Below are 24,944 nucleotides of genomic sequence, written 5' to 3'. Positions count from 1 at the left end.
AGCTAAATAATATATGCCTGCTGTGGCTTCATGTTTTAAATTGATAAATGAAGAATATGTCATTCTTGGTTTTCTAACGTGTTTGCTTATTGTGCTTTAAGAAAAGAATTCAGCAAGAAATACATAATTTTTTTATGTGCTTCACAGACCTCCAAAGAGGAAATAATTAGATGGGAAGAAGGTAAAAAATGGCAAATCAGAATGGAAGGATTGCGGAACAAACTAAGGGAAAAGGAAAAAGAAGCAGATGCTGTAGCCAAACAGCTGAATACATTAAAGGAAATTTATACCAAGTGAGTTGGTTTTAACAGATTCCACTACAAAATGATGACATAGGGAAATCCAAATATGTTTGCTACGTAATAATTATAAGAGTTTGTTATGTTTATAAGACTGATGTCTAGAATTTGATATTGCTATTGAGATTAAAAAGATTAGTTAACTTTCAAGTAGCAGGCTACTCTATCCTTTCCCCTGTAGAAGCCTTTATTAGAAGAAACTGTCTCTGAATAAAACTAATTAAAGTCCTTTATTACACTTCTTGTATATAGCGTTCTGTTATTCCCATGAAACAAATAACAGCTTTATGAAGACAGGCTGTTTCTCACCTCTGTGTTATTTAATCAGATTACTAGGATTGGATACAGTGCTACTGTTACATGGAGTGCTACTGCAGTACTGGCAGTTCTAGGATTATGAGATGGAAGCCCTTTAAAAAAAACACCTGCGCAAACCCCCTGCAAATGTTACATTTACTTCAGTACGGTAATGGCAGGGTTTTACTGATAAAAGGTGCAGAAAAGAAAGGAAAATGTGATGGTGATTGTAGCTATCTTTAGATTCGGTTTGAAACTGCTTCGAAATGGCATTTAGTCTTAGCAAGTCTTGCATGAATTTCACATAAAAAGCAGGCAAGACCAGCAAGGTTTATATGACATGGATAATACTGATTTAATGTTCATTGTTTTTTCCAGGTTTGTTTTTTCGTGGGCTTTGGGTTTTTTGTGGTAAAGCTGTACTGTCTATAACGTGCCCTTATTAAACAGAAAAGGGGTTGTGGTTCAGTGAGCAAATAAATTGCAATTGTGGATTCTTTAAGACAGAAAGTGTTTTCTCCTCAAGAAAGCAAGTTAGCAAATAAAGTTTTAAATGTAAATTTACTGGATGTTACAGGACTGAAAAAGAGAAAATTTCTTTACATAAGAAACTGAAAACTACTGGTGTCACTGTTGACCGTGTTGTTGGAGTAAAAGCTTCAGAGACTGAAAAAGAACTGGAAGAACTAAGAAAACGGAATCTACATTTGGAAAACGAAGTTGCTCACATGAGGTGAGAGGCATTTTAAAAGAATCTATAAAAACTAAAAGATCTAAATGAGAAAAAATTCTGTGGAAAGAGATAGAAAGTCTCTATTAGAGCAACTGATTCAATAACGAAAAAACATGGGAATTTCAAAAATCCTCCTTTAAGTCTGTGATTAGCAAACTTAAAGCTACTTGGGAGCAATTGTGCATGTTCAGAGAATATGCAGCATTGGTTCATTATTCTAAAAAGCTAAGTAACATGAAAAACATCTGGCTCCTATTGTGTAAAATTATAAGTACAATTTAGAGTTGGTGAAAGTTACTGGAACTGCTAAGTTGTAGTTAGGGACTGTATTCTTAATCGGTGTATCCACTATCACAGTGGATAGTGTACCTGAGTAATATAAGCTGTACACATATCAAAAGAGCAGATTCCTTTTGCCAAAGTAAGTACTTTCAATTCACAGGAATTAGCTGAAATAGCCTGTATGGCTAACATTGATTTAGAATAACTAACCCAGTAATACTAGAAAGTCTAGTCTAGTAATCCAGAAGTTCATGGGTTTTTTTACCTTAAAGGATGGTTTTCTGCATTAATAGCCATTTGTTTGTTTTGGCTTGATTTTTTTTTTTTTTTTTTTTTTTTTTTGGATGTAGAACACAGCAAGCAATCCCACGAGATTCTGTTGTAGAAGAATTACATTTCAAAAATCAATACCTCCAGGAAAAGCTTCATGCATTGCAGAGACAATGTTCGAGAGAGACATATTCTAGACCCTCGGTAAGTTAATAATGTAGCCATATTACCTAGAGGAATCACACTTACTTAACAAAAATATTTGTTATCCATTTGGTATTCTGTGCCATTTAAGTGGTTTTCTTTCAAATGGTAGTATTCTAGAACAGGATAGAAAATACTCAGCTTTTAGTGGTTTTAAAAAACACAACAAAACAAACAAAAAAACCACCCCAAACCCAAAACTTAGAGTTTCTGTGTTCTACAGATAGAAGCTGAAATATTCAGCATCCTAGCATATGTGGAGAAATAAGGGATATGTATTTTTAAATATGTGAGTCTGCAACTGAGAGACTACTATATTCCATAATGATGGAAAATTCAGGATACAAAGAGTTTGGGGAAATACTGAGCTGCATTTCAGTTACATTAGGTGTTTTTGTTGTGTTTTGATTTTTACAAGGTTCATTATACTGCAAATATTGCAGTATTAGTTTATCTTAATCTTTCAAGAAATCAATTTAACAGTACATTCTAGTTTTCTTCATTTCCTGTTTTGTTTTACTGTCTTCTGCTTTTCTTTCATGCTTCATTCTATCTTCAACTTGAATCAGAGTACATGTGACCAAAGTGAACTGACCAAGTCTGTTCGTATCAGTAAACAAAAGTATTTGAATTCCCTTCAAAAGAAACCTATTTCAAATAGGGATGAAATCAAGCATCAGACTAATCATAGCATTACTGATGGTAATGAAATAGATGAGGAAGCAGACACGCAAACATGCATCATGCATAACGAAGGCCATGAGGCTACTGCAGATGCAAGCACAGAAGCGTCTCCTGAAAACCATCCTGAAGATGGTGAGAAATGCAAGGACACAGATATTTCTAGGGAAGAACCAGAAAACAAAAATGTAGCTGAAGCTGATGAAGAGAACTGCATTGAAACAGAAGAAAATATAACCCAACCTGAAAATGGAAAACTTAATGAGGAATTTGAGGAAGAGGAGAGGAAGCAAGAAATACTCAAGCACTCAAATGTTGATGAAGAAGAAAGTGTAGAAGAGCCTGATACTGGCAGAATGAGCTGTAATCAGTCTGATTCAGGGGAACCTTCTAATCAAGCTAATGACTATGAAGCAGAAAAAATAAATGTGAATAATGAAATGAATCAACGTACTGCAGAGGATAAACATGAAACTTACCAAAGTGGTACAGAGGGGCTTGAAACAACCCCAGAATTTTGTGAAATGCCTGAGGTTTGATACTGTAGAAGTCCTCTAGCATTTCTTCTGTATAAGTGATGTAGAAATAGAATAGTTTGATCTTGATAATGCGGTGATTTCCTATGCATGGTCTGCAGGGATACTGAAGTAGTCACCAAGTGGTCCATAAAGCAAACCTTACACTTTCATGATAGGCATCCATGTCAGCTCACAAGTAAGCTACTGTCAATTCTAAAATTTGGATCCAGAAGGTTTTCAAATAATCCCAATGAAACATGCAGCTAGTTGATGACCTTCATTCTTTAAGAGACTTATGATGTGTTATTACTTACACTAAGAAAAAAATATGCTTTATTGAAGCAAATGCTTTATTCGTATCATTATTAGTGATGAATTAATCAATCATACTGTTAATTACATAATTACATAAATAAAACCTGCTGATTATTATATCATCAAAAGGTTTTACTCTTTACTAGTCAGGCATAATAATTTACCATATAGTTATGATTTGAATTGGCAATATAAGGCATGCAAAGCACTCTTTATGTAATAGAAATTTCTGGCCTCCGTGGATAAACACTTAAGATTGTAGGAATTGACAGACTAAGAATTAGAGTTACATACTACTCTTCCTGACTTGCTCTGTGATCTGTTTGACTTAAGTGAAATTCCTTATGCCATAGGTACTATTTAATAAACATACCAGAATATGTCCTTAAAATTAGATGCTGTTCCCAGGTACAGTGTCACAGCTTACTACACTCAGTAGCTTTTTTGTCTTTTAGACTTTGAGATTAATATCTACCCAATAGTTTGTGAGTTAATTTTGGTTTGACAAAATTTTTACTGTTTTATACTGATTTGTAAACTTCCCCTAAAGGTTAAGCAAGTTTAGAAAATGTAAGAGGAGTTAAAGTCAGAGCAGATTAGATCAAAACTGGCAATACAACTGTAATCTGTTTTATTTCTGTGAAAAATACTAATTCTGTGTTGCTCTTTATCAGCTAAAACTGATACAATGATTAGTGCATTACCACTTAATAATCTTTTTCCCCTCTGTTTTCTCAAGACATCAGGAATAGGATCAGATGATCAATATCGAAGAGAACAAGAGCTTTTAAAGGAAAATTTAAGATTGTCATCTGAAAACGTTGAGCTAAGATTCCAGCTAGAGCAGGCCAATAAAGATTTGCCAAGACTAAAGGTAACACCTTCTTACCTTTAGTCCCCTTTACCCTGACACAGGTTAGGGGATTGCTTAAAAAGAAGTTGATATCTTTTCTGTACACACTGTAAGTTTTTAATGGTTTTATGGAAGATGAGAAGGCTGAATGGCTGGTAAAAATGATGAAAAATGTCATTGTGATGGGAAGTTGCTTTTTCTTTACATTTTTCAAAGTAAAACCATTGTATTTTTGTTACTTATAACCTCAATTTGAAATCTAAATAAGTTGCTTATTACTTTGTTTTTTTAGGACCAAGTAGGTGACTTAAAAGAAATGTGTGAACTTCTCAAAAAAGAGAAAGCAGATGTTGAACGAAAGCTGGGCAGCATTAGAGGGGTGAGTATTGTACAGCATTTTTCATCATAATTAAATGAAACTGAAATACAAAAAAGCACAATGTTTTATTAAAGCTAAATTATTTGGAATCGACCAAAAGCAAAAAGGAATTGTTCTTACTTGTTTATTTTATTGCCAAAGTCCTATAATAAATGAATGAAATTCAGTTAATAGGACCATTAGAAGGACTAGAGCTACACTATTAAATACTTGCACAATCACGGTCTTATTTTGTCATTTGGATTAAAGTTATCTTCAGAAACATATTTGTACAAAAAAATAGGAGTTGCAGCCCTAGTAATGAAAATTATATTCATGTATTTAGGTAAATGTGTAATACAGTTACAGCTTTGTGATTTAAAAGATAGGATTTTATTTGATGCAGATGTTAAAAAGTGTAAGTTATTGTTAGTGAAGTTTTTTGTTTGTACTATGCAAGCTGACACAGTTAAATTTTACCCTAGCTACTGTCAGCTACTTTAATAGAGCAGTACTTCAGAAGTTACAGGAGAAAAAGGCTTCAGTACTGCCTAATATCTCCCTTGCCACTAACTTGTCAAACTATTTGTGTGACCTTTCAATGGAAGCTGACTTAATAAAAGCTCTTAAGTGCCTTCATAGCTCTTTCAGCATACAAGGAGAATGAGTTCTAATTCTGGGTACCTGGAAAAGGTTGTGTATTTCCCATTCTTTTACTTGTACCTTGCATGGACTGCTTGTGTATCTGCCTGTCTCTAATGCAGTGGTAGTTTTTGGATAAGGAAATTCAGTTTATAGAACTGTTTCATGCAAAGGTTCTGAGGAGGCAGCAAATTCTGAATCTTCCTCCCTTTTCAGGCACCAAGATCTGACAGAGGTTTTTCTTTAACTCTGCTGTGTACCAACACAAACCTCCTAATCCCTCCAGTTATTTTAGAGAAGAAAGAATAAGTCATTTTTACTTCCAAAACTTGGTCACTGTATAGGTTTATGTAGGGCTCCAGGGAGTAAAATCTCCCGGATTTTCCACTGTACTGTGTTCCTTACCTCAATAGAAAGAAAAGGAGGTACTTCATGGGCCCAGAATTAGAAACAGCAGCATCTTTAAGTTATTACTGCAGAGGAAAACAGTTGCTACAAAGATAATGAGAAAATAAATGCATTTGAAGACCCTTTAACAGCTTTTCTACCTCATAAATGAACATAGTGCAAGAGCTAAAATGGAGAAATTACAAGCTTTTGTCTCCATATTTATTTATTTATTTATTTATTTATTTATTTATCACTCTGCAAGGAGAATATATGCCTTGAGAAAGGGAGAAGATTTACTCATGCTTTAAGATGCAGTTCTTCTGTCACTTTAATCCAGCAGAAGTACGGTTGCTAAAAAAGGGCCCTCTTTTCCTCCCTCAAGCTCCCAGCCATTTTTTAATATTTTTTTTTCCCCTTCAGACAGTATTTGCTTTCAAGCAATTGCATGGTCTGTTGTATCAGGGAATTGTTCTACAAGAAAAGCTAAAAAAATAAAGTAGTACTTTGATTTATTTTCCTATGTTTTAGTTTAGTTCATAAAGTACAGCAGATTTTGAGACTAACTGCAGCTTTCTTGGGAAAGACAGAAAATGAAGGAGCTGATGACTTTGCGAGTGAACATATCACTAAACATTTTGGGGAGCTAAGTATGCAAGAAACTTTAGGGTTCAAGTCACACCAAAATATAACATCTTTTTTATAAATATAAATTTCAATGGGAAAATAACCAATAAAGTAAATTTTGGAGTATCTCAGAATGTTCAGATGAACTGTTTACTTCCTTGCAGTTTTTTTTTCCCCTCTCTATAGGCTGGTAGAAGTGGAAAGACAGTCCCAGAATTGGAAAAAACAATTGGTTTGATGAAAAAGGTTGTAGAGAGAGTCCAAAGAGAAAACGAAGAGCTGAAAAAAGCTCCAGCTGTGGTTTCTAATGAGAAATTACTTGGTCTTGAACAGGAAAATGAGAGGCTAAAGGTACTGATTTATCTCCAGTAACTACATTTAGATAACAGTTTATATGCATTTTAGCAGGAAAATGGAGCAGCAAACCTATTGTTGACACTGATTAGCACAAAAGTGTTTTAAAAATACCAAATATGAAGCGTGTAGAACAGAAAAGCAAAACTTCATTTTAGCATAACATACTGCATGATTTATGTAAGGGGTACTCAGTATATATAAAATATATACCTATATTTATGTATATATGCATAATATATTTATGCATATATACATAAATATGATTAAATGAATGTGATGAAATGTTATGTTCACTGTGCTAGATGGCTGTAACTATGCTGTGCTTTAAAAATGGAAATTTGAAATTTTCTACTAAGCAATGTATATGTGTTTTAACAAACCGTTTCCTATTTAGTCTGAAATAGAAAAAATGAAACTTCAACTGGGGGGCCAGCTGACTATGCGTTATGAATCTAAAACCAAAGGAATGGAAAAAGTCATTACTGAAAACGAGAGGCTGCGTAAAGAACTGAAAAAGGTATGATCATTGTAATGCATCCCTTTATTTCCATTAATTACTGGTTGTGGTAAGTATCTTTTTTTTTTTAAAGAGGTTGATATGGAATCAACACTTTTCTAAGGACTGATATTGCTATGACAGGATTTTTAGTTCTATGTGGAGAGGAGACATCCAAGGAGCAGCCCAAGACAGAGTTTGGAAGTTGTAGTGCTAGTGATCTTGGGTGCACTGTTTTCCTCTAAATCAGCACTGACCCTATCTCACCACCATTTTAGATAATCCTGTGCTTCATGTGAGGTTAAGTATTCCATAAACCTGTGTTGTTTTTATTGAACAATAGGAAGCTGACAGTGGAGAGAAGCTACGAATAGCAAAGCATAACTTGGAGATACTAAATGAGAAGTTAACTGTACAGCTGGAGGAAACCGTTAAGAGGCTCAATTTGGCTGAGAGCCAGTCTGACGGAGCTGACAGCAAAAGCTGGAAGTCCGTTGTTACAACAAGGTAGGAATTGAGAATGAGGTAAGGAAGATAAACAGAAGTGTTAATTTCTCTTTAAATATTAGCAAACAAATTAGACTTTCATTTTTGTGATTTTTTCTTTCCTCTTTTGAAGACAGTTTTATATTATCCTTATTTTATTTTCCGATTCCGTTATTAGTATGCAGAATCAGTATATGGGTCTCTGATACAAATCCAGCAGAGATCTAGCATCCTTAAGTACTGGCCTTGTTATCTGCTTCTATACAGTAGCCAGGTACTTACCTCCCTTCTTCAGATGAGCTGTAGACTTCTGGGTAGTTCTGGTAAAGGAAGTACTTTTGTGTTCCTTCCTGCTTAAATGTATTGTATTTGTGCTTTATGGAATAATGTTGGTATTTTTGCTGAACATAGAAAGTATTTCAGTACCTTACCACATGGATGACCATCTGAAACAAAAACTGGAACCCAGCAACCTGCATTTTCCAGCCTGGCTGTATTTGAATCTCGATTTAACCATGTGAACGTGCAGAAGTTGTGTTAGAAAACCCACTGGGATTTCTGTACTACTTGGGACATGTAGGCATAGCTGAAGATCCTTCATGTGTGTTCTGGAGGCCCTGAAAGCTAACTGCAGTCAGCCAGTTGATTCGGTTATCTGTAGAAGGAGAAGAAAAGCTCTGAGACTAGCACTGGATTATCTTTTCCAATATATAAAATGAAGTGTGGGAATCGCCATTTCTAGAGTTTTAGATGAAACTCAGACTTTTAAATCAGCATCAAAAATGATTTTTGGTTTGGTAATAATCATAAATGTCTACAACTCTTTACCAGTAAGTTATCTGAAAGATACCTATCAGTTGTTACAAAATTCAAGTATCATCACTTGCATCACTCAGCGTGGAACAAACTAAAGAAAATAGTTTTATGACACTGATTTCTACTTTGCAACTTAGGTATATATTTTTAATTTATCTGTGCTTCCACAATTAGTTCAGACGCTTTTTCTATGGCAACCTACTTATACAGGCTGTAGATCTTAACTCTATAGCCTGAAAAACTGTGATTTCATTCCTTCCTTTGCTAGAAGCAAGCTGTTTAGTTCTGTGTTTTGTGGTTTGCTTAAGAAATGATTTTGGCAAACAGTCACCCCAAAACCACTGCCAGTCCAAAAAGCATTACTATCACACCCATTTTCAATTATGAGCTATGCACAGAGATGCTAGTTATATGTCACGCTAGCATGTTTAGTAATGAACAGATTGATATAGAATATGAAGTTTGATACAAGATACATTCACATGAAATATGCCTGTGATTCATCAAAGTGGACGAGGAAGGAGATTTTAACCCTCTTGAGGCAAGGGTTTTTAACTGGGTATCATCTCTTGTACTGCCGTATCTCAGAAAAGGATGAGAAAGTGAAACAATGCTTATGCTATTAAGAGAAATAAACAGCCTGTGTCCTCTATAAGGATGGAAGAGAGCAATTTTTTTGGAAGAAATACCTAGTCCTGGATGACCTCAGGATGAAATAAGACGACATTTTGCAAAAGTACTTTTTAATAGTTGTAAACAGAGATGGAAGGTATCTACAAAACCAGAACCTCTGACAGCAACCTTATTGGGGCAGACAATCAGCTGGACAGGAGAGAGACTTGTCTGATTTCAGCTTCGGTCAGATCACTGTTGACCAGTCTATCTGCTGACACCCAAGATTTTACCCACCTCCCAGTCTTGCACTCCCACAGGATCCCTTGGGGGAGTTCTAGTGCTTCCCTGACACCTTGCTGAGCCATTTCACTTCACTGGGACTTCAAGAAAGCCATTCTTTTTAACCTTTCCCCTAACTACGTAGCGAGGTAAAATGTCTCTATGCAAGGGCAGATGATAGCCATATTTAGCGTAAGGAAGGACAGCAAAACTGGCTGCCAGTCACAGGGGGAGGAGGACAGGAACGTGCAGGGAAGATGGTAGGCCCTCAACAGGTAGCATATCAGCTCAGTAGTTTGAATATAGGGGGTTTTTTAGTTCTTCATCTCCTTGAAAAACATTTCTACTTAGTTCTGTTTAGTTGATATAGAAAGGTAGTTGTGTATAGATAGATATAAAATACATGGTTGTGCTTAATTGTATTTGCCTATTTCAACTAGTGAGTAAAAACTTTTATTTGCATTTACTTTAAAGTGATTTTAAAGTGAATAACACGAAGACATTACTAACCTAGAGGAGCTCATTGGGGCACTTTGACACGCAATCCACCTCACCAGTACATCTTCCAAAGCCTGTACGTGGTAATAGAAAGTATAGGGCAGACAAAGGTGTCATCCAAGTGATCCTTCGGAAGGCTCTCTGGCAGGTAGCAGGATGTTGGAGATTGTATTGCTTGCTGAAAACCCACTTCAGGTGGGAGGTCGGACTACATGATGTCCAGAGGTACCTTCCAACCAACATTTCAATGATTCTACAAAAACCTTTTTGTAGCCTTGTATGGCTCAAAGCAAAATACAATCCTCCTCAGACTGCGGTCACTCTAGGGTAAACGTAATTTCTTGCGGAACGCTTTTGCCCTTGGAGTCTGCATCTTCTGTATCTGTATTAGCCCTTTTCTCAGTACATTATCTTCCATAAATTACTAAATTATAAGAAAAATACTGTCAAAGGTATGACACTGAAGTAAGACCTGACCAATGTGCACTCTACATCAATAAGAGATGTGCCTGTCTTTAACAGGAGGTAGGCTGTGGTTTATGTGCAATACCATAAAAAGATTCCAGTCCCCCCCTTTAATGAAATGTAGACACAAAGTAAGATCCACAAAGGTGTAACATTTGGAAAAGCCTTTATTCTAAGATTAAAAATGTATTTTTCATTATGCTTCTTTCAGCTCACTTATAATTACTTAATAATAACAAGTGATTATTTCAAGGCCAATGCCTCAAACATATTTTAGGGTGTATTTTATGGCATTTAATCTCCTAAAGATATTTTAATCTCTATTTCTTCAAAGTATCATCTTTTGCTCTTATCTTTTTCTAAATAAAAATATTACCAGAATGCATGAAACCAAGATGAAGGAAATGGAAATGGATATTGCTAAAAAAAACCAAAGCATAGCTGACCTTAAACGGCTGCTTCAGGAAGCAACAGAACGTGAACATGAGGCTGATAAAAACTTACAAGATCTAAAAGAACAAGTGAGTAAAATTTAGCCACATGACTTTGAGAATACATTGCTTAATATTAATGAATTTCTTTCTAATGTCTATATTGGCAGAGTACATTTTTTTTTCTCTAATCCATGCCTTTATAGGTTTTTTCAGTCCTAGTTGCCCTAATTGTACATTTACATATTTTAGCCAATTAATAAGGTTTACCACATATTATCAATATAGTCATATTCTATGCAGTCTTAGGGGAAAATTAATCTTTTTCTACTGTATTCTTCTGTAGGGTTTTTTTATTATAGTTTCATTGATCCCATGAAAGCCTGTAGGTACAGATGCTTCAAATGGTCTTAAAAATCTTTCTAGCTTGTTCCACAGAGCAAGTTTGCTGCAGGGACTTCCCTCTTCCTTCCAGGTCTTTTTTGGGGGATTGACTTTGCCATCCTAGAGGGGATTTTCATGGCTGTTTCCCTTATGGCCTCTTACATGCAGTCCCTAATAAGTCTTACAAATGTTATTTTAAACATGGAAGAGTTGATGAATTTTAAACTCGGGTACCCTTGAAAAGATGTATCAAATTTTGGACTTTAAGTACTCCCCAGATGTAGCCCTGTGACCATCCACCTAGATTAGCTTCCATCTTCTCATTTATTAATACGTGCATGGTTTTCTCCCCAGGCATCTTGTCCTGGCCATTCTCAGTGTAAGGTATTCCAATACACAACTTTCAATATGGGAAGTCACATATATTATGTAAGCAAGTAAATGTGTTTGATAAATAGAACTTGGAATTGAGTCCTGTAAAACAGTTTTGTTAGTTTTTGCTTGTTTTCCATTTTCTAAAGTCAGCATTATTAACATGAAGTGTGTACCAGCAGCAAAATTAACAGAGATAAAATTAATATCACATAATGAAATACTCTGGAGCAACAGACTTTCCAGTTTCTTTTGTGTCTCAAATACTGATGAAGGGATGCGGTCATGGTTAACTACATTTCAAAGATTGCGAAAAAACCCCAAATCCTTACCGTTTTAGGTAATAATAGAACAGAAGCCTATCACTAACAGTAGCCTTACGAGAATTTATAAATTGTCGCTGCATTCAAAAACTGTATGTAGTGTCACATCTAAACCGCTAATGTTTTGCTCCTGCACCTTCTCCTGAAAGGCATTTCCAGAGGCCAATGCCTTCTCTGGTCAGGGACCTGTTCTAACAACTGCAGGTCATTTCTAGTCAACATAATCACATTTGGGTTTTCATTGCAAAATCACAGGTTTTTCATTTTCTGTTAAAAAAGGAACATGGACACCTAGGTATGCAAATAAGCACATCAGTAGTATTTTTAAAGCACTTAAATGATTTAGGCATATCACTTCCTTAAGCATGTGTCTAAACTATACCAATGTAGCTATGTGTCTTAACTTTCTTTGTAAATCTAACTTTTGAATACTTTTTTCCTTCACCCTTCGTGAAATATGTAGCAATGATTTATACTAACTTTAAAAAGGCTGTAGATAATTAGCTTTGTGGAAACTGTTACTAGATGAAAATTTGGGGTTTTTTCTGTGATAATCTAGTACTTAGTTATACCCTTAGTGTTATTTTCATTTGTTTTTTTAATCCTGTATCAAAGAGAACTCCATCTGAACTGCATTATCCATGGATACTGTTTTCAATAGTAAAACTTTCCTACTTTTTCTTCTAAGGTTGAGCTTCACAAACATTTTCCTGAAGGTGCAAGGACACAGCAAAGCCTCATCAGGGAGCTTCAGCTTTTACGGTAATTTACTTTTAAATAACTAAATAAATACCTCAGCCAATATACATTAAATAAGAATGATCAGGAAACAGCCATTGCGATTTTTAGTTATATATTTTATATTCCAAAATATTTTAATTTTTTTTAAATGATTCTAAAACTGTTTTATATTCCAGATTAACTAATAATCGGTTAGAGGAAGAAAAAGCAGAACTAGCTCACCAGGTGGAAGATTATAAGCACCATGTACACACATATACAAGTGAAGGTCCTGCAGCCGGTAATCATTTTCAATACCTAAAATAAAGATCTTCCTGTAGTTTAGGCCTAAAACTATTTTTACTTAATATGTGTGTACAAAATGATAATAAACCTATGGAATTATTTGAATTATATTACACCAGAGTACTGTAAACTGGAGCAGACTACGGTCTTGGATTTTTGAGTACTTATACAAGCTTTTTACAGAGAAGCGTTAGTAAAAATCTCCATAATTAATTATCTTGAGCAAGGAGCTGTAATCTTTGTAAGATTTCCCTCTCCAAGAAGATGCATAGTTCATGCCGCCCTTTGCTTTATAAATCTCAAAAGACTGCTTGCAAGACATCAGTCATTCACCAAAAACCTCTCACCTGCCCCTTTTGCCTTGGCTTCCAAGCTGCCAGAGAATGTCTCTTTCCAGATACCAGCTCTGTGAATGATTTAAGACTTAGCAGGCATCAGTCCCACAGGAAAAGCAGAGCACTAGAGAGCAGCACGTCGCCAAGACTGGGAAAAAAACCCAAACCAAACCAACAACCCTCTTGAAATTATGAATACAATTAACAAGATCCTTATACTATGTTATTTCCAAATTTCCTGCATTTAATTCAGAGAAACCGTACTTGTCCTATTTCTCAGAAGTGTGCTAATACACTGGCCACTGGAGTACTGCATTCAATCACGGGAACAAGACACTACCATCTAATTTGTACAAGAACTAAAGAAAAGCCAAGATGACTTGAATGTTTGGTGGTTGTTGATCCCAATTGGGTTTACACACTTTAACTGTTTCAGCTTTCAAGAGATGCAGTTACTGTAATAAGTCATGTAAAAAAATCATGTCATTGATTTTTCACTACCTTAAATTTCATAACAAATTATCATTATTTTTGCAGGACATAATGAAATTGTAGAGAAGGATAAAAATGACAAGTTAATGACAGAAATAGCTGACCTTCAGTCACAGTTGAAAGCCTCAGAGTTGGAAAAACTGCAATTAAAGGTGAGTTGCCAGGATCATCCTAGGCAAGATAATGAGCAAAATTATGGTAAGCTAGAAAGAGCTGTTTAATACCTAAACTAATATTTAATGACAAAATCAATTGCTAAACATTAACTTTATGAAGCCTATTTTGTTGTTAGTGAATGTGCTGTTCGTGGGTAGATTTTTGTGTCTCTGGAGAACATGCTTATTTTCTCATCATTTAGCCCCCTAAGAAAAAGGCAAAAAAAAGCTGCTGTTGATATGTATTTCCTAAGTTCTGGATAAAGGTGGTACTCCTTTGTTCTTTTTATTAGGAAGAAACAAAAAAGCTGAGAAGAGAACTAGAAAACTTTGACCCTTCCTTTTTTGAAGAAATTGAGGACCTGAAATATAACTACAATGAAGAAGTAAAAAAAAATATTATCTTAGAAGAAAGATTAAAGCAGCTTTCTGAAGAGTTTGGCATTCAAGTGGATAGTCCAGGCAACGTTTCTGTTGATTAGACTAATGTTTAGCATCCTCAGTATTGATACAGAAAATAAATTCTGGTGCAGTTACATAATATTGATTTATTTGTCTGTTTTTATCTTGGAATGATACAAGTCTATTAAAGTTACAATAGTTTGGCACATACCTAAGAGTGCAGAATTGGATTAGTCAACAGATTACGGTCAGTATTTATATACACCAGTCAAAATAAAAGTGAGGTTTACCTCTCCCAACTCCTTTGCAATATTTTAATTCAGAATAGTAGGATGGGTAATACACAGGTGCCAGGTGAAGTTGAAATCTTGGACTTGCCCTAAAATTGAGAAACTCTTAAAATGTGCTAAGTATGCTAAGTTCCAGATCTTTGTTCTTGCTGTCTCGTGCTATCATACTTCTTAAACTATGGACTCAGGGTCAGCGTGCTGGATGTCTGTTCTTACATCCCTGGTTATTTTTACCTCGATTTTAGAAAACCCAAGAACAAAGAATTGAAAATAAAGTTATAGTATTTCAGGCAAACTAATGGTATTTTTGTAGATAAATGATTTTTCATTTTGTATACTTTATATAGCTGGATGTATACTTTTATAGCACAGATAAAATAAAGCCAACTCAAATGATCATGCTTTCTCACCTTTATTATTTATATGCCATCTTACTCAATATGCCCTTGATGAAGTTTCCTAATTGAGATGGTCTGAAAGTGGGTATATTAAGCCAAGTCACGTATCTCTCTAATTACTAAGCATCTCCAAAATAGAACTAGTATACTTTCTATTATTTACTCTTTTTGTCCCAAAATAGTGGAAGTACCTGTAGGATATAGCTTAATTAGGTTTTCAAGTAATAGCATAATGCTGCAGCTTACCAGTTCAATAATACAGTGAAAAGTTTTCCCCCAAAATTAAAAAAAAAGAAAATATCAAATTTCAGGACTGATTCTGGTCCCACCTGAAATATGTCCTTTACTGTTAAGAAACAACTAGATACTAAGTCTGTATCCTACTTATAGCAGTGTCAAAATAATTATAAATATAAAAGTGCAACCTGTGGAATTTTGACAGTTGATTGCATTCATTAGCTGAGCTATTAGGACCAGCCAGTGTTAGACAACATACTTCTTACACTTAATTGTAACAGTTTCCAGAAATGGCTTCCGAAGTTCAGGATTTTTTAGAACTCAAATAAACATGCTGAAAGCTAGATCTCAGCTCTGGGTGTCAGATCTCTCATTATATAAAATCAGTCATTCTGGAAAAACTTAAAATGATACAGTACCTAGCCTGCTGCCTAAGCTAGAAGATCATTTGTGAAGAGTTCTGTGGTAGACACAAGTAAAAGGAACGCAGCACATACGTAAAACAATTAACTTACTTAAAAGAGAAAAATCATTTCAAGCATCAAACTTGATATCTTTGAGTCTGTCAAATCTTTGACCATCCAAGTTTGAAAAACGGTGAAACAAACTCTTTGGTTCAAAGTCACAGTCATATTTAGTTCTATTAAAAGAAATTACAACAGGCTGAGAATTCAGGTATGTCTCTGCAAGTGGCCAGTGTAAACCAAGATGATGGCGATGGAGCTAGAATAAAAAGAAGTAAGATCAGTTTAGAGATTTTGATAAAGTAGCCCAACAGTTCCCAGCTTGTGGGGTGTGGGTGTGTGGTTTAATTCTAGGCTTCTCTGTATTAGGGCACTTAAAACCATTTATCAGTCACCTGAACCACACGAGTAACAATGAAGCACAAAAGGCAAATGAGGCCCAAGGTGTCCTCCACAGCTTCAGAAATAACATAAACTTGCTAATTAATAAAAAAATCACATTCTTACTAACAATACTTATTCTGTAAGTCAACATTAACAAGAAGTGAATTTTTTAAATAAAAGAATTAACATTTTAAAGCTTAAGTGATTCCTATACAGGGAGGCAAGAAAATACTCTCTTATGCTCTCAATTACTTTAAGTTAGTAGCATAATGTAGATAATGAAAAAGTTTAATATGTTGTCATTGTAGTGATTCACTGGCTTGACTAATTCTACTGTCACCTGATTTGCTAGGGGAACATTTACTACTAAGGAATTTGGAAAACAAGATAAAAAATGAATACCTGACAATACTTCACATATTATGAATTATTATAGTGGTTTCCACATGTCTGTCTATATATTTACCTTGATTAAACACCCATCACGGCAGTGCCACACAATTCCTTCAACTTTACCCTCATTGCAGCCTTCAAACCAAGACACTATGTCAGCCTGTTTCAAAGTAGGTGGATTCTTTATTTCAAATGCTCCATGGGGTACAAGAAGATGTACAGGCTGCTTCTTGCTTCCTAATCCTATGTTAAACGAAACAACATGATTTTCCTCACTTTTGTTATTACAGCTATCTTGAAAGCACTCTATAAAGGTAGATTTCTATTAGATACTACAACATTGTCCTGCCTTTAAAAAAAAACAGTTAAATATGGTTTTAAGTGTCAAATGTAGCTTTTTCCTCCTCATGTAACTTTTTATCTACATAAAATAAACATGACATAGAGATTGATACATTTGTCTGCTTTTGTCCTTGTGGTTACCTCCTCAGTAACCATAAAGCTACTAGCTAAGTTCTTCAGGCTTCAGATCATGATCCACAGCACAAACATCTTAGTTCCTGAAAATCTGGCATATTTTCATAGGAACATGGATTAATACTGAAGCCAGGTTGTTAACAAATGTGTTGCCTCTTCACTGACTGCTCAACAGAAATCTTCATCTAAGAATACGGCTATTAGATTTTTTTATTGCAGTTCCTTTACATTCTGTGAAAATGCTTAGACCTGGAACTACTATTTTTCCTATCCATCCTTGCAAGTTATCCTAACAGCAAAGCTCAGAAGCTAGAACTCACTTTTGCTCACACCTAATTTTTCTTCTGTTATAAGGCTTTTAAAGGGAGAATCCACAATCAAAATTTAGCTTAAATTACATTTCCTTAAAAAAATATACATAATATTTAATAATTTAAAAACTGCAACTTATGACTAACTCCAAGGACTCAAAAAAAAAAAAAAAAGGCTGAATAAAATTTTCTACTTTAATGGACTAAACAGCATCAAAAGAGCAAGTAAAAAAAAAAGTCCAGAAAAGGTACCAACAGTCAATCTTAAAAAATATTGTAACAGTAATATTTAAAACAACTATTCCAGTCAAAATATTCTTGAAAGAATAAAGCAAAGCATTTTTATAGTAACTGGTAAAGAACAGGTGGAAAGAGGTTTAATAGACATGAACAGTCTCATGACAACTCGGCTTTCTGAGGTGAGTATTTTTGGTAAGTGTTTTTTTGAGCTAGCCCTTTCTCTCCTTCCTAAAAAGGTTACATTGCTACCTTAGAACTTTTTTTTCAAACTTATACAAAGAAAATGCATCATTTTCACTCAAAAATATCACTAAATAAAAACGTATTTAAGAACAGACCATACAAACTTACCATATGGATTTGCATTAATATTAGTCCCAATAAGCTCCAATGTTTGTTCTAAAATTTCCGATAACGGCACTGGACTGATTTCCAGAAGCCCTGGATCAGCATGGTGTTTCAATACCAGCGCTATTTCAGCCTCATAATTTACAACAGAAGAGTGCCAGCAATACTGCTTACTATTTTTCTCCACAGGCACCCAACCTATGAGAAAACACTGCATTTTACCAAAGTAAATTTCTGAAGTTATCAAATGCGTACTAGAACTGTACATGCATTAGAAAAACCCACAGTTAACTACAAACAGAAAGAGTAACAAGAAAAAACTGTTGTATCTCAGAGGAATGCAAATGTGACAACTATGCCTTCAGCTGAAGCCCTTTAAGTACGTTAACTACTACTTTTAACTCTGGAACTAATTCTATTTCACTTCAAAAATTGAAGCCGCCCCCCATTTTACCTGTGCTGCATCATAGGTACCTGGCATATGTCCATTCTCATCGGGCAAAGGATTGCCATTACAGAACTCTATGTCCTTTGCTGGAATCCAGGTATCTGGAACAGGCTTGAAATCCTCTTCAACATTCCAAACAAATTCTAGACATATAAATGTAACATTTAGTTTATGGCAAACTGTTAGCCAATTTTATGTTTTGATCATCTTTCAATGCAAGTATTAAAATACCATTGATCTAAACCTTGTTTTACAGACCGTAGTCCCAGTTACTTTGTACAAGCACCAAGATCTGGCACACTCAAGCACTCTACAATTAGGGGGTTTAAAGAAGCATAGTAGCCTTTAAGTAGTTTAAAAGTTCAAAAGTAACTAAGATCAAAACATAGCTACCTAAATAGCTAACCGTATATTTAAACTAGAGCAAGAGAAGTAGAATAGAATATTTCAGTTGGAAGGGACCTACAACAATCACCTAGTCCAACTGTCTGACCAATTCAGGGCTGACCAAAAGCTAAAGTGTGTTCTTAAGGGCATTGTCCAAATGCCTCTTAAACACCGTCGGGCTTCTTTCTCTGTAAAGAAATGCTTCCTAGTGTCCAGCCTAAACCTCCCCTGGTGCAGGTTTGAACCACTCCCATGTGTCCCATCCCTGGACCCCAGGGAGAAGAGCTCAGCACCTCCCTCCCCACGTCCCCTCCTCGGGAAGCTGCAGAGAGCAATGAGGTCGCCCTCAGCCTCCTTTTCTCCAAACTAGACAAACCCAAAGCCCTCAGCCGCTCCTCACAGGACATGCCTTCCAGCCCTGCCACCAGCTTGCTTGCCCTCCTCTGGACGCATTCAAGGACCTGAACATCCTTCTTAAATCCTGGGACCCAGAACTGCACACAGTACTCGGGGTGAGACCGCACCAACGCTGAATACAGCGGGATGATCCCCTTTTTTGACCAGCTGGTCATGCTGCGTTTGATGCCCCCCAGGATGGCGTTTGCCCTCTCGGCTGCCAGGGCACACTGCTGGCTCCTGTTGAGCCTGCTGTCGACCAGCACCCCCAGATCCCCTTCTGCAGGGCTGCTCTTCAGCCTCTCCTCTCCACATTCATACTTGTGCCCAGCCTTACTCTGTCCCAGGTGCAGAATCCGGCATTTGGGCTCATTAAATTCCATCCCATTAATCATGGCCCAATGCTCCAATCTATCTAGATCCCTCTGCAAGGCCTCTTGTCCCTGAAGAGTCAACAGCACCTCCCAGTCTGGTATCATCATCACACTTGCCAATGCATTCAACTACTGCACCCAGATCATTGATAAGTGTAGTGAACAGAACTGGCCCTAGAACTGAACCCTGAGAATATTGTTGGTGACCAGTCACCAGCCAGATGTAGGCCCATGTACTACAACCCTTTGAGCTCTGTCCTTCAGCCAGTTCTTCACCTAGTGCACCATGAACCCCCTTATCCCACATGTCCAGAAGGATGCTGTGAGAGACAGTATCAAAAGCCTTACTAAAATCCAGAAAAACTACATCCACCACCTTCCCTTCATCCACGAGGTGGGTGACCTCATCACAGAAGGATATCAAATTAGTTAAAACAGGACTTTCCCTTTGTGAACCCATGGTGACTGTGTCTGATAATTGCATTAATCTTAAATGCCTTTCAATAGTACCCCATATTATCCTCTGCATATATTTTCCAGGAACTGAGGTTAGACTAACAGGTCTGTAGTTCCCTGGGTCCTCTCTCACGCCCTTTTTGTAGATTGGTGCAACACTGGCTAGGTTCCAGTCAGCAGGGACCTCCCCAGACTCCCAAGACCTTTGGTAGATGATGAGAGGGGTCCTGCCGTAACATCCAATGGCTCCTTCAGTACTCTGGGATGAATCCCATCAGGCCCCACGGACCTGTGAACATGCAGCTGAAACAGCTGGTCCCTTAGAATTTCAGCATCCACAAACGGAAAGTCACTGTTCCCACACTCGTGGTCTTCCAACTCAGGGGGTATCAGTATTATTAAAGACTGAGGCAAAAAAAGCACTGAACAGCTCCGCTTTTTCTTCGTCCCTTTTAGTCAGATGACCATCTTCAACAAGTATCTGTCTAATGTTTCCTTTAGACCTCCTCTTGCTGTTATACAAGGGCTTAAAAAAGCCCTTGTTATCTGAAACAACACTGGCAAATTTCAACTCTAACTGAGCTTTGTCCTTTCAGGTCTTCTCCCTGCATATACGCTCTGTAATCTTCCTGCAAAGCCTGACCTTGCTTCCAGAGATCATACAGTTTCTTTTTCCTCTTGAGCTTCGCGAGGAGTTCCCTGTTCAGTTGTTCTGCCCTGCTTACTTGATTTACAACACAGTGGAATTGCCTGCTCCTGTGCTTCTAAAAGCTGGTTCTTAAAGACTGACCAGCACCCGTGGACTCCTAAGCCTCAAAAGCAGATTCCCAGGGTACTCTGCTAAACAGCTCCCTGAATAGCTTAAAGTTTGCTCTCCTGAAGTCCAGGGTAGAAATTCTACTATCCTTTTTTCTTATTACACTGAAAATTTTAAACTCAACCATTTAATGATCGCTGTGACCAAGGCAGCCACCTACCATCACACCCCTCCCCAAGTCATTCTCTATTCACAAACAGCAAGCCTAAGAGGGCATCTTTCCTAGTTGGCTCACTGACTACCTGTGTCAAGAAGTTATCTCCTACAAACTTCAAGAATTTCCAAGATCTGCTCGTCACAGCCATATGATATTACCAGTTGATGTCTGGGAAGTTGAAATCTTCCATAAGGACAAAGGCTGCTGATCCAGAAATTTATCCTAAGTGCCTATAGAATAACTCATCAGCACTTACCTCCCAGCTGGGCGACTGGTAGTAGATACTGACTACATTATCTCCTTTGTTTTCCATTCCCCTAATCCTCAGCCACAATCATCACTAACTCTTAAGGGCTGTACAACCAAACCTCTCCCTTACGCATAGTGCAAGGCCTCCACCTTGCCTGCCCTGCCTATCCCCCCTGAACAGCCTGTAGCCCTCCATCCCAGCACTCCAGTCACAGGACTCAATCCACCAAGTCTCACTAATACCAATGATATTGTAGCTCTGGGAGGTGACCAATGCTTCCAGTTCATCCTGGTTTTTTTCTCATACTGCGTGTGGTGCTGCACAAGCATTTCAGATATGCTCCTGAGCCCTCAGTGCTCCCAGGAGAGGTGCAAATGTTCCCACTAGCACCACCACCCTCCAGTGATGCTATGCCAACCCCTACCTACTGCAGTCCTGTTGGTATCCCCTTCCCCAATTGATTCTAGTTTAAAGCTCTCTTGAAGTAAAGTTAAGACTGACATTAAGAAAAAGTGAAGCAGGATCACTGACTATAGTGTTAGACTATAGGTGTTTTTCCAGCTGGATAACTTACACTGACAAAAAGAAGGAAAGAAATCTTGACTAACCTTTGCAATCTTCCAATGAATACAAGAATCGTTTAAACCTTTTTTCAGCTTGCTTGTTGGGTTTTCGATCCATCCTGGCCCATAGATAGGGTTGCCCTAGAGTTTCCAAAGGGATAAAAATCAACAGTTTACTGAGGCAACCACACCCTGCAGAGTACTGAAATCAACCATGTAAAAGGCACGATATGCCTTCTCATTTGCCACTAGAGAAATTTTATATCCAAAGACACTACTTAAATTCATAAGTTAACTGCTGTATATGAATCTAAAAATCTATTTGTAGAATCATGGCTAGTGTAATACAAAGCTTCCTTACAATTGCAGGTAAAGGCATGAACCCCAGTGATGCAATGAACCACCACAGTCTTCTCCTTTCCTCCCAACTTTCATCCTCCCCAAGGAAATTAGACACCCCTTACTATACAAGTTCTAGTGCGCAAGGAAGATTTTACTAATAGGAAATTTTAGAACTGGAAGAGGTCCCCGATTGGCATGTTCACTGCAATCAGACTTCCATGTATTTTAGAAAGTAAAATCTGTAACAACTTTATAAAACACCTCCTATGTTTATGGTAACTCTTATTTTGCGGTCAAGGTGGTTAATGACAGAGGAATTCACAACAGCTGTGATCCAATGGATCATACAATAAAAGTGAAAACAAAGTAAAACAAGGCTTCTAGCCAACATAAGAAATCTGCATACAGATCTTCTTTATTACCTTTATAGGTAGTTACGTAACAGCAGGTTCCGTCCACCTTTTCAGTAGGGATTGCATTGTATATATCTGCCTCTAACGCCTTCCCGGTGATAGCTTCAGTTGCCAAAACTTTAAATGGCTGAAAAGAAGACAGGTATTTTAAAACCTCATCATGGCTGTTTCTCACATGGATCCTTGCTCCTCACAGCCGGCCTCTATTAAGTCCAGTACTACACATTATGTTGCTGATTTCTAATGCCATTGAAATACATCATTGTTTCTTCAAGACACAACAGTCTGGAAAATGCTCTAAGACAAAAGAACAAAGGCAATCTGTTTGCAAACTCTCTCCCTCTTCTCCGTTCTCGATTAGTATTTAGAGATGTCTTTGCCTTCCGCTGCAAATAGTGCACATAAACTAGAAGAGTCCCAGTCCAACGCTACAAAAGTTTGAGACGTGCCTTCCTCTGTTACGACGGGAATACCAATTCACCATGACTAGCTGCTCCGAGCTTGCAGTTTGGAGCTGAAAGTCAATAGCACCATGTTAGTGCAATACACAGACCCGTGCAATGCAAGGTGGCAAAAGCATCCTGGCATTAAATACGTAGTATCAGTGCTGCCAAGTAAACACGCTTCCGCTTAAGATGAGCAAAGAAAGAAGTGATCCGGGGGTCCAAATCAAATATCCAGCCACAACTAGCCCCCATTTCCAGGAGGACTTCTACAGGGCTTCTCTAACAGTTTCCCTGCAAACATGGAATCAGTTGTGGCTGGATTCCAGTGTTTTCCTGGATAACCAACACCCCTCCCTCCTCTCTTCCCAGCCAGCTTTGACTTGTGAGCTGGGCACTGTCTATTTCTGCTAGCAAAACACAAAGCAGGTCCTTGTCTGAGGCAAAAAAGCCTCAAAACAGAATTCAGAAGTCATAAAGTAAGAACCTTCTACATGCTGTCATTGCGTTACATGGCTGTTTTCTATTTCAATAATCAGATGCAGCATATATGAAGATTTTAGGAAGATTACACGAAAAAGAAAACGTTCAGGGGGGAGAGAAAACATTCCCATTGCTTCTCCCACCACTGCCACCGTTGCCACCGCCACCCCCCTTCTTCCCTAGCAGTCATCGCCCCTTGTATTACCCTTGCCTGCCCCTGAAAACCACAGAAAATAGCATAGGCCACTTCCAGGCCTAACCCCCGTCGCCTTTTTCTGCGTGAAGGAACAACAGGGTAGGGAGGTACCCTTACGTGACCATTACTGAAGTGCTGTTGGTACCAGCAGTCAAACAATTAAGTTACCGACATTTTGGCAACCGTTTCAGCTCTACTACCCAGAAGGCAAACACCAGCGAGCCAAAGTCACCCAGATGCAGCCGACAGACAGCATTAGGAGCCACTCCTCAAACCGGGAAAGGCACGCTGGAGATCTACAGCTAGGCAGGGGAACGGCACCCCAGCCTGTCCCAACACTGCCTTCTGCATCTCGGGAAGAAACAGCTCGGACTGGGCTCCACCGCTTTCACCTGGGTACGCACTCCACGTCTCGCAGCCTCCGACGAGTCCTTCCGTCGGAAGCCTGAGGTGCCAAAACAACAGCAAAAAAAAGAAAAAAATAGAGAGACGCGCTTGGCTTCGCCCCACGAGGCTCACAGGCCGGCGGGGCGGTTTCACACAAGCTCGCAGGGCGGTCCCCTCACACAATCCCCTCACAGCGGCCTCATCCCTCGCCGTGCGTGACCGCTGCCGACACTCGGGAAAAGCACACGCGACCCCGGACGCCCCTTGCCAGCAGAAGTGGGGGACGGAGCCGAAACGGCTCCCACGCGGCCTCTCCTTCCCGCGGTGAAAGCGGGGAGGGAGCCCTGCGGAAACCTCTGCCGTACATATCGCTCAGACGCGGCCCAGAGACTCTCCCTTCCCGAGCCCGAGCCCGGGCCGGGTCCAGCGACTCCCCCCGCCCAGCCCCGTGCCGCCCCGCACCACCTGGCGCTCCCGCTTGGCCGACGGCTCCTCCTTCACCTCGGTCACGAACAGACACGGCACCTTCCGCTGCACCGCGCCCCGCCGCCTCATCGCCCCGGCCGCCCGGCCGCCACAGCGCCCAACCGCGACTGCGCCTGCGCCCGCGGGGCGCGGCGGGAAATGGAGTCCCTCACCGCCCGCCCGCGACGCATGTGTGCGCCGGGGCGCGGCGTCGGCCGCCTCTCTTCGGCCGCCTCTCTCCCTCAGCCCGCGGCCAGGCGGTGGCTCCGCCGCTCTCCGCCGTCCAGCCCGAGCCCGAGCCCGAGCCCGAGCCCGGGGCGGCTCCGCTCTCGGCAGCGGCGGCTCCCGCCGTGGCCGCGCCAGCTGTGCTCTGAGGGGCCGGCCTGAGGCGGCGGCTGGCTCCCGCACCGAGGCCGTTGGCCGTTGT

At 38.7% G+C, this 24,944-nt stretch overlaps 2 protein-coding genes across 5 annotated transcripts in view; one reads left to right on the top strand and one right to left on the bottom strand.

Annotated features, from left to right (window-relative positions):
- The window catches only part of CEP290 (centrosomal protein 290), a 55,426-nt gene extending 40,889 nt beyond the window's left edge, over window positions 1–14,537 (top strand). The window contains exons 43-56 of one of the 2 annotated variants that reach the window (XM_049792424.1): window positions 148–293; window positions 1,174–1,329; window positions 1,962–2,085; window positions 2,655–3,299; window positions 4,339–4,473; window positions 4,745–4,831; window positions 6,653–6,817; window positions 7,218–7,340; window positions 7,663–7,826; window positions 10,858–10,999; window positions 12,677–12,750; window positions 12,906–13,009; window positions 13,887–13,993; window positions 14,290–14,537. In XM_049792424.1, coding sequence (XP_049648381.1) covers window positions 148–293; window positions 1,174–1,329; window positions 1,962–2,085; window positions 2,655–3,299; window positions 4,339–4,473; window positions 4,745–4,831; window positions 6,653–6,817; window positions 7,218–7,340; window positions 7,663–7,826; window positions 10,858–10,999; window positions 12,677–12,750; window positions 12,906–13,009; window positions 13,887–13,993; window positions 14,290–14,478 — 2,361 coding nt within the window. In that variant the 3' untranslated portion in view covers window positions 14,479–14,537. The remainder of the gene's footprint in view (window positions 1–147; window positions 294–1,173; window positions 1,330–1,961; window positions 2,086–2,654; window positions 3,300–4,338; window positions 4,474–4,744; window positions 4,832–6,652; window positions 6,818–7,217; window positions 7,341–7,662; window positions 7,827–10,857; window positions 11,000–12,676; window positions 12,751–12,905; window positions 13,010–13,886; window positions 13,994–14,289) is intronic. The other variant, XM_049792425.1, reaches the window with a different exon arrangement.
- Window positions 13,945–24,672, bottom strand: C34H12orf29 (chromosome 34 C12orf29 homolog). 3 transcript variants are annotated; one of them, XM_049792438.1, is made up of 8 exons: window positions 24,518–24,670; window positions 22,553–22,670; window positions 21,834–21,929; window positions 18,415–18,531; window positions 17,944–18,138; window positions 16,638–16,807; window positions 15,839–16,046; window positions 13,945–14,012 (listed from the first exon to the last, which is right to left on the bottom strand). In XM_049792438.1, the coding sequence occupies exons 1-7, from the start codon at window positions 24,605–24,607 to the stop codon at window positions 15,858–15,860; spliced, it is 975 nt and encodes a 324-aa protein (XP_049648395.1). In that variant the 5' UTR covers window positions 24,608–24,670; the 3' UTR covers window positions 13,945–14,012; window positions 15,839–15,857. The 3 variants fall into 3 exon arrangements, with proteins under 3 accessions (XP_049648395.1, XP_049648396.1, XP_049648394.1); XM_049792439.1 differs by lacking the exon at window positions 13,945–14,012 and having other exon boundaries at window positions 14,527–16,046; window positions 16,638–16,801; window positions 24,518–24,672; XM_049792437.1 differs by lacking the exon at window positions 13,945–14,012 and having other exon boundaries at window positions 14,527–16,046.
- Between the last annotated feature and the right edge of the window lie 272 nt (window positions 24,673–24,944).

This window comes from Accipiter gentilis, chromosome 34 (assembly GCF_929443795.1).
Source record: "Accipiter gentilis chromosome 34, bAccGen1.1, whole genome shotgun sequence".
NCBI lineage: Eukaryota > Metazoa > Chordata > Aves > Accipitriformes > Accipitridae > Astur > Astur gentilis.
Note: the sequence above shows the minus strand (reverse complement) of the source record. Positions and strands in the feature narration are given on the sequence as shown.